General features: G+C 34.3%; 1 protein-coding gene across 4 annotated transcripts in view; it reads left to right on the top strand.

The window, feature by feature from the left end:
- The window catches only part of GABRB2 (gamma-aminobutyric acid type A receptor subunit beta2), a 154,658-nt gene that overhangs the window by 108,245 nt on the left and 27,377 nt on the right, over positions 1-19,036 (top strand). For all 4 annotated transcript variants that reach the window (XM_087955503.1, XM_087955502.1, XM_026681638.2 and 1 more), the window contains 3 exons: positions 3,630-3,767; positions 9,891-10,043; positions 14,305-14,549. In XM_087955503.1, the coding sequence (XP_087811629.1) occupies positions 3,630-3,767; positions 9,891-10,043; positions 14,305-14,549 (536 nt within the window). The remainder of the gene's footprint in view (positions 1-3,629; positions 3,768-9,890; positions 10,044-14,304; positions 14,550-19,036) is intronic.

Raw genomic sequence — 19,036 nt, forward strand, 5'->3', positions numbered from 1 at the left:
AGTAGGCGCCTTTGTAACCTTAAGTGCCTGACTCCACAGACTAGCTGATCTAATAGCATGTCCTCAAGATAATCTCTAAACCCACAGTGTAAGGCAGCTGTTCCTAAAGCTGCCATATACTCACTAATAGTCTCTCCTTCAGCCTGGGTCCGTCTCCTAAAAGCATCATGCCTGGCAATATGAGAAGGCTTAGGAGAATAATGGTTACATAGGATTTCCTGCAATTCCTCCCATGGAACAGTTTTAATTGATCGCGGTGCCAGCAATGCAGTAGCAGTGTCAAACACCGTGGCTCCGCAAAAACTTAAAAAGTATGATTTTTTCCTGTGGGAAGAAATATAAACGAGGTCGATAGCATCTAGGAAGCAGTCGAATCGATTTATATAAGATTCCCATGTCTCTGCTGTCGGTCTGAAAGATGGGAACACAGGGGTTGAAGTCATCTCAGGCAGCGCCGGGTTCTTCTGAGGAGAATTGAAATTCGCGCTCATGAATAGTAACAGTCAGCTCTTAAAGTGACATTCAGCTCGGTAGTGGCTTCAGCTCTTTTTAAGTGACTCTCGCTCAGCAATTATTCTCGGTTGCCTCTTAGACATATCCCGCCCTCGTCGCCAGTGTAGTGTGAGCAGCAGAATGACAGAGGCAACGCAGAAGCAACTTCAGCTTAAACTTTATTTTAACAATAAAGGGTTGTCTCAAGTGCCGCGCTAACAGGGCAGCCAGCTGGCAGGCAACAGCTGACTCCATTTGACAGCTCCATTTTATAGTCAGCTGTCAAATGGCATCAGCCAATAGGAACAGTCCGTGCTCTTGCTGGAAACACGGACCAGAGTGAAAACTTCTGCTCAAGTCCTCTCAGAATGCAATATGAAATGTCTGTAAGAAAACAAACAAGCTCAGAGAAGCACCAAGGACTCCTCTTTCAGTAGCTTGCTAGAAGAATGGCCAGAGAGCAGTGGTTCTGTTTCCACCCATTTAAGGGACAGCACTAGAGACAAAATAAACTCTAATTGGGGTAGTTTGGCACAGCAAAGTGGCAGTGGCTAAAGCATGAGAGCAGGAGTCCTTCGGGAACAGAGGTTATGTTTCAAAAATGTCCAAATCAAGAATGAAAACAAACATAAAATATAAAACACTGAACTAAGGAATCATCAGTATAAAATCAAGCCAGTAACAGTTAATAAGAGAATTAAAACTAGTTAAATAGCATTAAATTGCTGCTAAAGAGCTATTTATGCAGAATATAATGCTCTGTTTTTGTTTTGTTTACCTACATAACAGAGATCTGAAGAATCATGCATTTCTAAAAAAAATGAGTATGCTTATTATTACTTTTTAAGCTTGTTTTTTAGATGGTATGAGAGATTAAATAATATGTTTATGTAACAATATAAATACTTCAATTTAAACACTTTCCTTTGGGGCTGACAGCTGCTGAATGCATGACTCATATCTCTCCTGTGTGTTTCCTAACTGGAGAAGGATGCATCAGATGTTCACAAAATCTTGAATGTCACTTATTGTGTTCTCAGCTTATTCACTGTATTTTTGATGGTGTACCAACCAAATTGTGTGAGAAGCTGCTTTTCAGAAGCTGAAGTCCTTTCACTCATCATAAGGATCAAATGCAGTAAAGCATAGGGCTAGCTCAGTTTAATTGAGTGAAGTATTACTGGTAGTGATCATATCTAAAGCAGTAATGAGATATGTGGCACATTCTTGGAATTAAAAAAAAAGACTTCAAGAGGTAAATGTCAGTTCTCATTTATAGAGAAGCTATAGGAAATATCTCATTTCCAGTCCTGCATACCTGTCATAAACATTTCTCTACTTCCATTGTTGTTTTGTGAGATTCTTCCTAACTCTTTTGAAAAGAACTTTTGTTCTGCTGAAAACATCATTCTAAATTTAAAGGTATGGTCTTCCTGCCAATGTGGTCCCTTCCTTTCATCCCCCCAAACAACATTACCAACATCCGTTCTGGCGAAGAATTGTAAAATGCAGCCTAATGTATCAGCTTGGAGAAGGATGACAAGCATTCATGGCTAGCAGACCTAAAGCACTATCTCATGTTGCCATGGCAACATGCGGGGCAACATGGCCTATCAGTTTTTCCATCTGTGATCATCTGCCAAAGCAAAAAATTAAAAAGGAGATTAAGCTACAAAGTACAGGTCCCCTCATAAAACAGTTATCACGGTGGACATGGCCTAGTACAAAATATTCATTTAGAAAAATGCAGATAGTGGTGGTTACTTTCAACCCCTCCACTTAGCATTCCCAGACTGATTCTCATCACATTAGCTTTCCTTTTATCTTGTCTTCTTTTTTTCCCTGGAAGATTGGCCCACTTTCTACATAATCATTACAGATGGTAAATTAATATTTGAATCTATGTATTTATTTAGTTCAGAATTTTAACCATTTTTATAGAACAGAACAGAACAGAATAGAATAGAATAGAATTATTTATTGGCCAAGTGTGATTGGACACACAAGGAATTTGTCTTGGTGCAAATGCTCTCAGTATACATCAAAGAAAAGATACATTCGTCAAGAGTCAAGAATCATAAGGTACAACACTTAATAATAGTCATAGGGTACAATAAGCAATCAAATCATACTAGGGAACAGTCAATATAGATCGTAAGAATACAAGCTACAAAGTTACAGTCATACAGTCACAAGTGGGACTATTCATATTCCCAATTCTGTTCTTATTCATATTCCCAGTTCTGAATTCCCAGTTCTGTTCCTCATATTCCCAGTTCTGTTACTATCGTCTGATGAGCGATAAATCAATTGAAAAGACAATAAAAACTGCAAAAAATGATGTAGAAAAACTACATTCCCAATGAAAAGAATGGCAAAATATTAATGTGCTTTAAGGTTGAGTGGAGGATAATTTAACATTGCCAAAAAAGGAAGTCAGCTTTATATCTGCTGATTAATCAATAACAGGCCATAACAATAGGACTTAAACTTGAAGTATGTACAGCCCCATAGTGCTTTACAGCACTCTTTGGTTTACATAGTCAGATATTGCCCCCAACAATCTGAGTCCTCATTTTATTGACCTCAGAAGGATGTAAGGCTGAGCCAACCTCGAGTCATTAGAATCAAACTCCAGATTGTGGGCAGAGTAACCTGTATTTTTCCTCCTTATGGTTCTTTACCTTTAATTTATACTGACTTGAACTAAGAAATCCTTGACATACAGGAGGCCTTCATACAAGGAGCTCCTTTGACAGCCTTTCAAAAATAGAACTGTGCTGTGCAAAATAAGATGCCTGACTCTCCTACCTCAAGAAAAATACAACCAGTCATGAGAGTAAACAGATATCCTAAAGCAAGGAGTTATGGATATTTCCTGCCACAACAGAGGAAGCATACTTCCTTGTTTCCACCAACTTTCTTCTAATTTATATCGTTAAGTGGATTCAACCTTACAGTTGCCTGATACTTAAATTAAGCATGACTGAAAAATATGTGGGATATGTACATTAGAGGGCTTTTGTTTTGTAAATATTTACAAGGTTCCAAATAAAATGACCACATTAGTCTTATTACGGTTATAGTGGTGTGAGAGAACTTTATCCTAAATCTTTGCTGCTTCTTTTTTTTTACAGATGGCTACACAATTGATGATATTCAATTTTACTGGCGCGGAGGTGATAATGCAGTTACAGGAGTGACAAAGATTGAACTGCCACAGTTCTCTATAGTGGATTACCAACTTGTCACCAAGAAGGCTAAATTCTCAACAGGTTTGTGAGGACATTGAGAAAGAGAAAGCTTCTCCAATGTAAAGCTGTTTAAACTGTTTTAATATCACCCAATGGTGAACTGCAGGGATGGGATTCTACCAGTTCGCACCTATTTGCTAGAACCGGTTGTTAACATTCTAAGCAGTTTGGAGAACCGGTTGTTAGAAGAAATTACTGGACTAATCCTGTAAGGAAGGCAGGAAGGAAACATTACAGAAACTGCCTCTCCGTTAACCCTTATTACATTCTTGGCAGGACTAGACTTCCTGTCTCAGGAACTTCTCTGGAGTTTTTTCCCCTCCTTTGCTGGTACTTTGCTTGTGTGGAGTGACCATTCAAACTTTCAATGTCACTGAACAAAGTGACTTATGACCATTTTTCACACTTGCAACTGTTGCAGCATCCCCACAGTCTTGAGAGGCCAGGTGAGGTGATGCATGCCTCAATGTGAGTGATATTGAGTTGGCCACACCCAGCCAATAACATGGCCACCAAGCCATGCCCACCAACTAAGCCATGCCCACAGAACCAGTTGTTAAAAAATTTGAATCCCACCCCTGGTGAACTGTATGGTTTACAAAGTAATTTGGGCTTTCAACTAACTCTGGACATATTAATTGGTGTACTATTACATTACATCCATTTGTTATGGATTGAAATTTCTATAGCTTCTACCCAATATGGACAATAGTATTTGTTCTCTGAATATAGCTATGAAGTAGGAAGCAGACTGAAGTTTCAATTCTCTGCAAGTTTACCCACAAATTAATTTTACTGAAACAACAGATTTATTTCTGAATAAACATGCATAGGGTTGGCTTGTGTAAATAGTACATCCTGAAGTTAATCAATAGTTATATAAAGATGTGCCAGGGAAAGGACCTAGTACTTATTGGCAACTCTTTAAAGCAACGGTGTCTTTTTCCAGGACAGTTACAGATGGCAACTATGCAGTTGAGACAAAAGATGCAGATGCTTTAAAATGTTGTGAATTATGCTTGGTTCACATCTTTTAGAGTTCTGAAGAGTTTCTTGGAATTAGATACAGAATGTTGCAGAGCCACAGAAAATAACTTTATATGCCTTATTCAGCACTTTCTAAAGAACAGTTAACAGTCCAAGCTAATAAACTATTTTCTGTCTTCTAGAGGTACTCTCCTCTCAAAGCTAAGTAGAAAAACCATCAACTTTATCCAGGCATTTTCATTATTGTAAAATATACTATCCCTTTCCACTCTTTAATGGCTCCCTATAAAGTAGTCATTAGCTGCCCTCTATTCTATTATTCAGACATCTAAATCTAGTTGAGTTGGATTATTTATTTATTTATTTTGATAAGCAGTCCTGTGCAGAACAAGAAATTACTACATAATGTATGATTGAGAAATAACTTTACAGATTGCCAATCAAACCAGATCATAATTATTATTTTTATATATTGCAAATCTGTAGAATACAGCCTTTGGTTTGTTCTTAAAACAGAGTGCAAAGCTTTGAAAGTAGCAGGATTAGAAACTCCATTTGAGACCTGAGTTGGACTCTTGATGGAAGTTTAGATCCGGACAATTTATGAGATACAATTTCTGTGTTTTCACTTGCCATGCCTTTTTATATTTTCCTACAGATTTCTTTGCTTTTTCATATGACTATGCAGAGTGTTTATTATAACTGTGCAGTGTTTTAGATTTGATACTGAAAAATACTCCAGAGTACATAGGAATGTGAATGGGACATATTTCTGGCATATCCTTATTGCAGCTGTGTTGAACTATGGTTGTTGTGCGTGTTATTCATGTGTTAGTAGTGTGTGTTTGTGTGTCTGTGTCTGTGTGTGATACAGAAAAATGTGTCATGCTACTTACCCCCCTCTCAAGGTAAGTACTGTTAAGTCAAGTGCAGAAATAGAATTAAAAATAATAAACCAAAGAAATTAAAGCCATGAGTTAAGAATAAGAAAGTAAATAAATCTGATTTATGCAAACAACTTTCACAAGAACATTTCATATTTTCACTGTATCTTTATACATTTTTCCATCCTGGCAAAATATCCTAACTTCTACCACTTCCATATTCTGATTCATTTATTGTCTTTTGTTCTTCAAATTTCACATTTTTTTAAGGTTCCCCCCTAACTTCATACAGCCATAGCTTCCTTTGTCTTCCCTTTCTTCTTAACCATTCACTTTTCCTTCATATACTGTATCTGTTTTACAAATAGATTGTCATTCACTCTCTTATGTGACCAAACCATCTCAGTGTATTTATTTGCTCTTTATTTCTTTTGTTTTCTATGCACATTCATTCAGCAGGCCTAGATTCTTGACTTAATTTTCAAATCTGCATTCCTTGTTGCTTTATACACTCTAAATTACATTTACTGCAAATCAGTGGGATTTGAACCAATGACATGGCATCACCTGTATACAGAAGTATACATTCATTGGAAGGGAGGGAGGTAGATTTCACATGCTTCCCAACCTCCCTGTAAGCTTCCCACAAGAAAAATCAATGGAGAAGCCAGCAGGAAGTCAGAAGTCATTCCTATTCCCACTGCTTTTTTGCTCAGCATCGTCATTCTGTTTCTCTGTTTAAGTAAGGAAATACCTCTGAAAGGATAACGCAGCCAGTCATAGGTTGTCTAGTATAAAATAAACTACATTTTTGTAGGAGAAGGACTGGCAAAGCCAGGGAAAGGTGTTAAAAGATACATGAGTGTGTGTGTGTGTGAGAGAGAGAGAGGGGGGGAGGGGAAGAGGGAGAAAGACTGTTGAAGAACAAATATGTGATCTGCAAACTGATTGCCGAGCATACAACCACATTATTCTTTCAAAATTTTTATTTTAGTTTTTGTACTCTTTTTTATTTGTTTATTCAAGATTTCAAAACATTTTTAAAAAGAGAAACAAGTTCTCACATTTTACAGCGTTGTCATAACAGTGTGCATAATCTTTAGTGACAATTCGATTCATTCATTTACTACAAATATATCTATTGCTTGTTTACTAAGTCCTTACTTATTGTATTATTAAATTACCGTATTTATTTATGTACATTACTTTACATATATACATATTTACATACACATGTCATATATGTCATTCTTTAGAGTTTCTTTGGTCATTTTCACTAAAGATCTTTCCTTTTTTTTTTTAGCCAATTATATTGGAGATATATATATATATATATATATATATATATTATATATATATATATATATATATATATATATATATATATATATATATATATATATATATATATAGGCTATATTGGCATATATTCCATATTATAAAAAATCTTCTTCCTTATTTTTTAATAGCATGGTTAATCTAATCATTTCTGTGCATTGGTTAATTTTGTTGATTACTGTCAAATCTGTGGGTACCGTTGTCAATTTCCAATTTTGGGCAAAAGCTATCCTTGCAGCTGTTATAATGTGTAGTATTAGATGCCGATGCTTCTTGTCCCATGTCGGTTCTGACATTCCCAGTAAGAAAGTCTCTGGTTTAAACTTAATCTTTTGTTCTATCAACTCTTCTAGACATGCCTGCATCTTGAGCCAGTACTTTCATGCTTGGGGACACATCCACCACATGTGAAAATATGTTTCCTGGCTATGGTTGCACTTCCAACATTTAGCAGACAGGTTAGGAAACATTCTAGCTAGTCTCGTTGGTGGAAGGTGCCAACGATAAAACATTTTATAGATATTTTTCTTGTAGGGGACTGACAAAATTAATTTATAATTAATTTGCCATATTCGTTCCCATTGTTCTAGATCAATACTGCAGCCAAAATTTTTGGCCCATGTTATCTTATTCTCCTTAACCGTTTCCTCTTCCATTTTAAATTCCAATAAGCAATCATACGTTTTAGTAATCATCTTTTGTTCGCATCCTTGTAATATTTTATCTAATTCCTGAACAGTATTATAAAATCCAAATTGTTCCTTATCTTTTTTATATCTTGTTTGAATTTGAACATTAGGCCACCACCCTATTTCAGTTCCTTGTGTTTTTAGTTGTGTCTGTATTTTTAGGTCACCTTCATCCGTTATAAGTTCCTTATTTTTTATTGTTTTATTCAAATCCATAGCATTGGGATATATTAGTGCCTCCATTGGAGATAGTCAGAGAGGTATGTTCACATAGTGGTTTCTTTTGATGTTTTCCCCATACATGTAACAAGGCATTTCTTATCTAGTGTCTTTGAAAATAATTGTGACATCTGTTTTTCTCATCCCAAAGAAATATGTGCCAGCCCAACTGTAAATTGAAGCCTTCTATTGTCAGTATTCTTTTGTCTATCAGGTTAATCCAATCTTTAATACAAGTACTAACTGCAGCCTGATAGTATAACTCAAAGTCTGGGAGAGTCAGTCCTCCCTTGCTTCTACTATCCTGATTAGTTTATATTTTACTCTTGCTTTTTTCTTTTGCCAGATAAATTTGCCCCTCTTCTCCCCCACCTCACACAATTTTGTCCAGTCAGAATTTACTTGTAGGATATTATGTGTTTGACCTCCCCTCCCTCAGGCTCAGCCTGATCATCTCCTACATTACCTGCATTTTCTCTGCCTCTTTCAGTCTTTGCTCTCTTTATCTATATTCCTTGTAAATCTCTTTTTTCTCTATGCAGATATTATACAATTCTTTTCTGTCATATTCATTTTAGCAGCAATCTTACTTTAACTTTTTTTTTTTTTGCATTTACAACACTTCATCATTCCACCAGTCAATTTTTCTTTTTAGCATATCTTTTCTCATAACTCCATACACTTCTATGGCATTAGGCAGCATAATTTTTTTCAGTCTGTTCAAAGCAGCTTCCACATCCATTTTCATCACTTCCACTTAATATCCATTCTGTTAGAAAATTTAATTTAATTTCCAACTGGACCTGTCTTTGGTTTTCATGCAGTCATTCTACTTTCATGAAAATTTCCTTCTCTTCTTTAAATGTCAATTTTTTCCTTAGTAAATTTACTAAAATAATAACCCTGTTCACACTGAGAACCTCAGAATAGAATAGAATAGAATAGAATAGAATAGAATAGAATAGAATAGAATAGAATAGAATAGAATAGAATAGAATAGAATAGAATAACAGAGTTGGAAGGCACCTTGGAGATCTTCTAGTCCAACCCCCTGCTTTGGCAGAAAACCCTATACCATTTCAGACAAATGTTTATTCAACCTCTTAAAATTTCCAGTGTTGGAGCATTTACAACTTCTGGAGGCAAGTTATTATCCTTGAGACCTTCACCAGTTCTCTCAAACTTTCACTAAAATTAAATTTCAATGATCATCCTCGTTGTTCACTGTTCACTATTCACTATAGTTTAACATGAAAGTATCGCCAACCTATGGATTCCTATTCCTCATAGACATTTTGTAACAATTTGGATGTCAAAATAGTTTCTAAAATGTATATTCTACCCTTTTATTCATAATTAAACTCTCACCTTCACTTCCCCACATGCATGCATTTAATCTAGTCCATGGCATGACACCATTTCTTTCAGATCTACTAATCCTTCCCCATACTTTTAATTTTACAAATATACAACTTAAATTTTTCATCCTTTCCTTTGGAAATTCATGTTCTTTCTTACTACCTCTTTTACACACCAAGTCACTATTTTCCATATTCTATAGTTATCAACAGAATAACCCATAGAGATTGACTTCTGATACACTTCTTGGCCAGTCAAGGTTTCCGCTACCAAAGTATTTCTAGGTTAAGAATCTTAGCCTGTAAAAATAGCATAAGCATACCGGGTGTTGATTACACATGTGACCAAATAACACTACAGATAGTAGTCTTCACTTTTTCTTTATTATTAAAAAGTGTTCTATGAAAGCTATGACTAAGTACTGTTGCCACATCTCACCCATTTGAATAAGCAGGCAGTGTACTGACACACCCTCAAGGTGCAAATTCGCTGCATCTGTTTGTTGCCTTTTGAAAAGTTCTTTAGGTATAAGTTAAGATGCGTAGGTTCTTTGTTCCTTTCTTAAGTTAATGACATTTTCATCTCAATAGCCACAATAGTCTGGAATTATCTGTTTACATGATACTGATTTTTAAACAGCATTTGAAAACCTTTTGTTTTTATTCTAGGTTACTATCCCAGGTTGTCCCTATGTTTTAAACTTAAGAGAAACATTGGCTATTTCATTCTGCAGACTTACATGCCTTCCATTCTGATCACTATTCTGTCTTGGGTATCATTCTGGATTAATTATGATGCGTCAGCTGCAAGGGTGGCTTTAGGTAGGTATTTTTTTATTTATTCACATTGAATAAGTTAACTATACAAACATACTTAAATTGCATGATTGTATGAGTGGAAAATTTCCTGTTGGCCAGCATTTGCACTTAAGTAAATTGGTTCCAAGTTATCTAAAGTAGTTAAATGAAATGTGAACTCATCTGGACTACATGAAATGTACTCTGGTGTGATGCAGCATTATCACATAGTTTCATTGCAACTTCAGTTTAAGATTCCATGTTTGACTAATTATATCGCAGCTGAAAAATTAAACACGTTCTTTTGTAAATTAAATACACAGAAATACACAAACTGCATTTTGTTCTAATCCTGATCACTTTTACAGTATTGCATTATGTTATTGATAATGTGAAAATTTTTATTGGATTCCTTATTGCATTTGAGTGATTTTATTACTTAAATTACAAAGGAAACTTGCATATTTCACGGAGGGAACATCAACTTCAGATAAAAAACCCTAGACCTGACTAAGTAATAAGGCTGAAAAGACTCCTATTCAAATTCAACTGCCAGCTATGAGACAAAAAAACAAGAATTATTCTTAGAGAAAACCATCAATTAGCCAAGCAAAATCAGCAGATCTGAATTAGACATAAGATGCCGCCTTAAAGAACTGGCCTATCTGCCCTTCCTTTTCCTTCCAACCCTAAACCCTTGTCTGTCTTGTCTATTTGCTTTATATCTGAAGGCAACCTCTCCCTATCTTAAAACTGCTGTGAATGGTGTGGGAGTTAAAGATAGTTTGAAAAGGGAATTGAAGATATAATAAATATGCCTTCTGACCCACCCAAAACCTGAGGTGCTGCTGCTCATCAGGATAAATAATACTGAATTAGACCTATATGCTAATTCAGTAGAAGGGTAGCTTCTGATTCAATAGAAGGTAGCTTCTAGAATTTCTTACCCAAGAATACTGTAAGATTCAAGTGCCCTTTTCTTACAGTCATTATCAGATGAACATAAAACAATACTCTACCTAGTAGGGTAGAGTAACTGTGAGAGGGATCTTGGAATCCTAGTGGCCACCCAGCTAAATATGAGCCAGCAGTATGCAGCAGCAGCCAAAAAAGCTAATGCAATCCTAAATTGCATTAACAGAGGGATACAATCGAGATCGAGTGAGGTACTAATACTCTCTTCATACTCTACATAAATGACCTCTGTGATCATATTAACAGCAATTGCGTTCTCTTCGCTGATGATGTAAAGCTGTTCAATACCACAGACAATACTGCTACCCTACAAAAATCTTGACTATGTATCAGAATGGTCAAACAAATGGCAACTTCAAATCTCAACAAATAAATGCTCTGTCTTACATATTGGCAAAAAAATCAGAAAATAAAATACAAGCTGAATAGTCAAGATCTTGTTGATGACCCAAGCTCTGTAAAGGACCTTGGAATACTCACCTCTAATGATCTAAGTGCTAGAGCCCACTGCAACTACATAGCCAAAAAGGCATTAAGAGTTGTTAACCTAATTTATGTAGCTTTTTCTCTGGTAATATCACACTACTAACCAGAGCATACAAAACATTTATAGACCAATACTCGAATACAGTTCATCAGTCTGGAACCCACATTACGTATCTGATATTAGCACAATTGAGAAAGTCCAGAAATGTAAACAATTGGCAAATCAAATCAAATAAATAAATAAATAAATAAATAAATAATACCACCCTATAAAGCCTTAATAAGACCACACCTAGAGTACTGCATCTAATTTGGTCACCACATTATAAAAAAGATGTTGAGGCTCTAGAAAAAGTACAGGGAAGAGCAACCAGGATGATTAGGGGACTGGAGGCTAAAACATACAACAAACGGTTGCAGGAAATGGGCTTGGCTAGTCTAGTGAAGAGAAGGACTAGGGGAGACATGATAGCAGTCTTCCAGTATTTGAGGGGATGCCACAGAGAGGAAGAGGTCAAGCTATTTTCTAAAGCACCTGTAGACCAGACAAGGAATAATAGATGGAAACTGAACAAGGAGAGATTTAACCTGGAAATAAGGAGAAACTTTCTGACAGTGAGAATGATCAACCAATGGAACAGCTTGCCCTCAGAAGTTGTGGGAGCGTCATCACTTGAGACTTTCAAGAAGAGATTGGACTACCATTTGTCAGAAATGGTATAGGGTCTCCCACTTGGATGGGGGGTTGGACCAGATGACCTACAAGGTCCCTTCCAACTCTGATTATCTGTTTATCTGTTTAAGGGTTAAGTTGTTTTTTGATAATTTCTGTTTCAAATTCTACAAGTTACAAAATTTGCCAAAAATAATCCTATAAAGAATAATTGCCAGGAGTTATATGCTTAGGTATTATTGTCCTGTTACTATTTCAGGTTTGTTACCTATGAATAACAATTCCTTGTTACGCAGGCAAGAAATCTCACAGATGCTTGCTGTTATTTTGAATCTGTCAGGACTGAGGGGAACTATATTCAGTACAATCTAGGATGCATTGTCCATATAATATCTGAAAGCTGGTTTGGTCTCTGGCAGAGGACCCAAGATTGAGGAAGACACATACTCCCTATAGGGATGAAGAGAAATTTTATATCTTATACCAATAAATAAATATTTGTCTGACCTATTCATATATTTAATGCTATCTTCTATTTTCTGGTGAGATAAAATGTAGCTAGATTATATCTCAGATCAGAATACACAGACTTTTGTTTTGTAGGGATTTTTTACTTTTTTCAGCTACTTATTTGCCCAGATATTTTAAATTAAATTGTATTTAATGTTGTTTTTTGTTTCACTTGGTGTGCATTTCAATTTTAGAATATTTTACTACACTTCATATTTAACCTTGCTGGTTCTTTGGGATTAAGGTACCATTTATAAATTTAAAAATAAATAAAATGTTTGTTTTTTATTGATTCTATTTCTGTTTCAAGACCATGAGATGGTACACACAGTAATCCTTCAATTTCAGTTCAAAATAATTTAAGAGACAGCAAAAATCCTGAAATCAACATTGTACTTTAACACTTAGCAATAGCACTTAGATTTATATACCACTTTACAGTGCTGTACAGCCCTCTCTAAGTGGTTTACAGAGTCAGTATATTGCCCCCAAAAATTGGGTCCTCATTTTACCCACCTCGGAAGGATGGAAGGCTGAGTCAACCTTGACCCTGGTGAGATTTGAACTGCTAAATTGCAGGCAGGCAGCAGAAGTAGCCTGAAGTACTGCAATCTAACCACTGTGCTACCATGGTTCATTTTGTCCTGAGTTGGGTTTCCCAGATCCTAATCTAACCATGGCAATCATATCATTGCACACAATTCAGACATTGGAGTGACTCTTCCCAACAAAACTGTTTTTCAAGAAAGTTCTGATTTTTTTTACACAGCTTTAATATAAGTTGCAGTTTTGCAGTTTAAAAATAATATATGTAAATTTCTCTGTTTATTTTGTAATGAATCCTTGAATTTTATTAGAATTGTTTTTTGTTCTGCATCTTCCAATACATCCAAAGATCCAAATCCGCCACTGGTGTATGCCTTAATAGCTTATAAGAAGAAATATTACTATAATGTAATACATGTTAAACATACTGTCAACTGTTCCTTCAATGCAAGAATCCATGAGTTCCATTTCAAACTCCTAAACTATAAACAAGGTATTTTTTTCTGACAATCAAACCAAACATATCAAACCAGAAAACAACACATAAAAATATCTTAACTATAACAAATATGAAATGGAAAAACAGCAGCCTCCATCCTGCCTGTGGTAACATCTCTGTTTAACAAATCATCAGAGAAGGAACTTTCCTTGCGCTTTAACAGAGCTCAATTTATCCCAAATTTGCATCATTTTTGTGCATAATTGATATAAATGCTGTCATTTGCAGTAAAACTTCAATTTAATTGACACAACCTCAGTTTACCAAGCATTACTGTATTAAATGGCAGTAAATTCATTCATTGTAACTGAACCATTAAACCAAAATTTTACTGCATTTCCTTGATGTTGGTATGCATAATTAATATACTTAAAATTTTCTCAGCACCGCCACAACAAAATCAAAAAATGAAAGCACAAGGAATGTAGGAATGAAGCTTCTTTTTACTCCTCTCTCATTTTCTGAATATACCCAAGTTGCACCCTATACTACAATGACCTTTGCACATTAACAGGAAAAATACATATATGCCTATACACAGATAAACTGAGGAAACATAAATGCATACTAACTTGGGGTTTTGTGCTGTTTTACAGGGATTACAACAGTGCTGACAATGACAACCATTAATACCCATCTGCGAGAAACACTACCCAAAATTCCCTACGTGAAAGCCATTGACATGTATCTGATGGGCTGCTTTGTCTTTGTATTCATGGCTCTTCTGGAGTATGCCTTTGTGAACTACATCTTTTTTGGGAAGGGACCACAGCACCAGAAGAAAGCAGCAGAAAGAGCTGCCAGTGCTAACAATGAAAAATTACGAATGGATGTCAACAAGGTATATTGAAATTGGAAGTTTATAGAGTGTCCTCTCCCAGTTGCAATGTTAGATAATTCATTTTCTTCCTAACAGGCCTTTCAGAAGCAATAGTGTCTGCCAAACAAGTCACATAGGAATAAGAGAATAACATCTTGGCTTTTAAGATAGGGTTTTCCAGGTGATCAGAAGCTCCAATGCAATGAAAATGTACCCTTATTTATAGCTGGAGGATTGTCCAGTCTAATGAAAATATAAATGAAAACTGATCTACAGTTTTTCATTACATAAGAGGTCAAATAAGCCCATTTCAAAGCAATCATGCTGAAGTTTAATTTTTAAAAAAACAAAAACAAGGCAAACATTTGTTTAGTTAGAATTGTTTTTTCCCTTTTTTCACACCTCTGGTGTGTGCTCAATTCCTGCATATGAATATGTATATTTTTAAATTCATTTACCATTTTATGCTATCTAATCACATTGTTCTTTGGATGGTTTTTAAGACAGACACAATACAGATAATAACCAATAGTAAAAGCAACATTAAAAAACCATTTGCAGTAGGTAAATAAGACACAAACACACACAAGCAATTTATAATAAGAATTAACTTATTTCTTGGAAGTGTTCCTCACAGTTTTGCTTCTGAATAGAACCATCCAATTCACTTGATTCTAGTTAGTACTCCAAATCAGAAATGGTCAAGAGTTACATGTTAGGCAAAAAAAGTAGTGTTATAAGAAAGTGACTTTATCTGATGACAAAATAAGTAATACTTATTTGATCTACAAATAATCATCTCGAAAAATCATCTTTTAATGCATTAGGAGCCTACATTGTCATTTTAATGGAACTTTCTTTCCTCAAGGCTGATTTCCAAGATCTATACCTTGCACATTCCATTTTTTTATCATATTTCAGGGTGATATTTGAAGACTTTTACAATCCAAAATGATGGCTAAAAATGCTAAAGAGCTGCATGAAATCTTATGAGAAAAATGTGTGTGTGTGTATTCATTTATTTATTTTACAGGCTAGCATGTTAACAATATATTTTTACGCTAAAGATATCGGTGAAAATCTAGTTCCATCGAAGTACAGAATAAATCAGATGATATATATTTCTGTAAAATTGTATGTATATAAAACTTGAATTTATAAATAATGTTTTAAATCCAAACTCTTTATCAGTATTTGCATGAAAATTAAGGAAAAGAGATCAGAAATATATTGAAGTTTGTATAATTCCAGATTAGACTTTTTTTAATTCCTTCTTTTCTAGCCCCAGTATTATAATAGTGGTTTTGTGATAATTTTATTTGATTACAAGTGGACAAAGGTAAATTGCATAATGACCAACTAAATAGCATAGACATCTCTTTTGCTAGCCTTATCTAGCTTCTATATTTATAGTTTTATTAAAATAGATTATGCAGTATAGAGAGGCAGGGAAGAGAAGGATATGCTAGCATTCATCAATTTTCAATATAAATGATATAGTGCTTTCATTAGTGGCTTTTCACAAGAAAAGAATCTAGAAAACATTGATAAATTATGTTAATTAAAATATACTACACAATATAATCATGTTTATTTAAAAAGTTAAGTTTCATGGAGTTTGGAGAGATTTATATTCAGTTAATCTGATTTAAGTAGGTACCTTTAAATTGAATTAAATTAAAATTAATAGAAGAACTTTAAATAACTTATGGCTAGAACTGTACCTAGATCTGTATTTCTTTGGGTGTCTAGCCCATTTCATGTATTTTAGTATTTTCAAAATATTGAAAAATATTTTCCATAATATTCAGTATATGCTACAAATACTAACTCTGAGGAAAATTCTATTTCCTCCGGTGAATTAGACTCCCAAAATACATATAAAAATTAAAATACTAATTACAATTTACATCTCCCTTTTTATTACTATGAATGTTCAAAGTGTCAGTGAGTGTTGTTCTCGCAAATGAGTTTGAGTTGTAGTTTTTTGTTTTTTTGTCTAATATTTTAGAGCAAGGGGGGCAATTGCTGGAGAGACAATAGTTTTCTACCCAAATTAACATTCTGAAATTTTGGCTGGCTTGGTCATTATTTTTGTCAGATAGAAGTTGGAAAAAAGGACTTATGCAGAAGGACAGGCAAAAATAGTGTTCTGCAATATGCAACAGAAGGCAAAACAGCAAATGTCTCGGTTGGCAAAGGAGACACTGCTTTCCAGAAATCAAAAAGATGAAAACTTTTGCTCAATGTCTATGGAAATTCTCATTCAAGTTATAATTATCCCAAAGGTGTTTTTTCAAGAGGCAAGTGGACTTTCTTTGTTGTTCCCTGAAGACGTTTTGCTTCTCATGTAAAAAGCTTCTTCCATTCTGACTGTCAGAACTGGATAAGAAGCGAAATGTCTTCAAGGAAGAACAAAGAAAGTCCACTTACCTCTTGAAAAAAGCACCTTTGCAAATACTTTTGCTCATCCTTGCTTATAATGATGACAATCATTTTCTAAGAATCATAGAACCTTTAGAACACAAGACTTCTTCTTAATTGACAACCAAGCAGGAAACAGAAGACAAGAGCATTTCTCCAGTAACGGCTTAGAATGTTTTTTTTTTTAAAAAAAAAACAAGTTTTATTAATTTTTAAAACACACAAATTATCATTATTCATTACATGTTTAAACCTTTTTCCATTGTAAATTTAACAAGTCAGATAAATTATGATTCTGTTTTAAACCATTTCCATATAATATACCAAAACCTCTTATTCAATTTCTCTTTACTTCTCTTTACTCTTATTCAATATCATTATTATTATTTCATCTGATTCTTTCTGACTTAGTTACCATTATTCTCATTCTATATTTCTACAAGTTTTTACCAATTCTCCCCCAAAAAGACATATACACACAACACACAAAACGTAAAAAAATCTTTTTGGAAAGTAACTTGGACCCAGGTGTCTCTCTCTTCATGGACTTCAATTATATTCATGCTCATCTTACATATCATTACTTATTTTATTTACCATTCTAAACCTTCTATATTAACTTCTCCACATATTTCACACTTCTTAAATCTACCTTAATTAATCATCTTAGTTTAAATCATTATATTTGTATCTTTTGTCCATTTTTATCATCCCTTTGTCTCATCCCTTATGAAAAAAAAAGAAAATCAGTTTCTCCTGAAATCATTAATCAGAGTATGATGCCTTTCTATCTCCCCCTAAGTTAATCAAATTAATCTTTAAAATAATATCTAATAGCCAATCAGATTTTGCTTGGTACATTCTATCTAACTAATACATCCAACACAATTAAGTGCATAATTAGACAATAAATCCAAATATTAAAAAAATACTATAATAAAAATTTTATAATAACATCAATACCATAATTTTATTAAACTCTTTAATTAAAACAATATTCTAAACCTCTCCTATTATTAAGTTTTAAAACCAATCATTTTTAAACATTTTAACATTTTAATCTCTTATCAACTCTTAAACCATTGCAATACTACCATCTCATCTTATGTACCTTGCAAAATCTTTTTTTTTAAAAAAAAATTATACTTTATCCATTATCCATAAAAATTCCTTTTTTCCATTTAATTTCAAAACATTGTAGCTTTTCTCCACCTTTTCCTTTCTTTCTTTTCCCAACAAACCTTTCTACCCCCCTTCTTCTAGCCTCTGCCTTACCGGCTTCCCTTCTCTGTCGTATTTCTTTTCCCCTTTGTTTACAATCATCATATTGGTTTTGCACTTTATTTTTCCCTTTCTTAAATATTTTTTTAGATCTTAAGTCCTTAAATCCTTTAGTTTTCTTCTTTTCTCTTCTTTTCTTTCTCTCTTCCTTTTTCTGGATCAAATTCTGAGATTCATTAAAGATGGCTCCTTCCTTTCTTTCTTGTTCCTCTGCTGTCTTCATCTGTTGTAATTTTTGTTGATAATTAGTAAGCGCCATTTCTAAGAAAAGGAAAGCTTCTTCCACACCATTTCTTAGTTCCTCAACAGAAAGAGCCATTATAAATCTTTTCTTTTCTTTTCTCCTTCTTTCTTCTTACAACAACCAGAATATTCAAAAGAAAATAAAAAAATAAAACAGTCCCAAAGTTATCAATCAGTCCAAACCAAGGCAGAGTTCTCACTTTCTCCTTCTGGGGTAATATCAATCAAAGAGAAAGAAAGTCCAAATCTGTTTAAAATCTTATTACAATATATTCTAGTCTTCAAATCCTTAAGGCATCTGCTCCAACAAATCTTAGCATACAAATATTTTCTTTTAATCCTCTCTCTTCCACTCATCGCTTAAAACCAATTTCCACCTAAAAAATAGGTTTCTTAATATCCAGTTATTTATTCCGTAGGAAAAGAGGAAAGCTATCCTTTCAGCACCTTCAAGCAGCCGCTTTTTCCTCTTCTGGCAGGTATTATTCAGAAAGTCATACTTTTCAGGAATTTCATTAAATATGTCTTAGAGTCCTAGGAGCCAAGAAAAACTTTCTCCT

The sequence above is a fragment of the Notechis scutatus genome, chromosome 2 (genome assembly GCF_049901735.1).
Source record: "Notechis scutatus isolate UNSWTSFEM ecotype Mainland chromosome 2, rNotScu1.2, whole genome shotgun sequence".
Lineage (NCBI taxonomy): Eukaryota > Metazoa > Chordata > Lepidosauria > Squamata > Elapidae > Notechis > Notechis scutatus.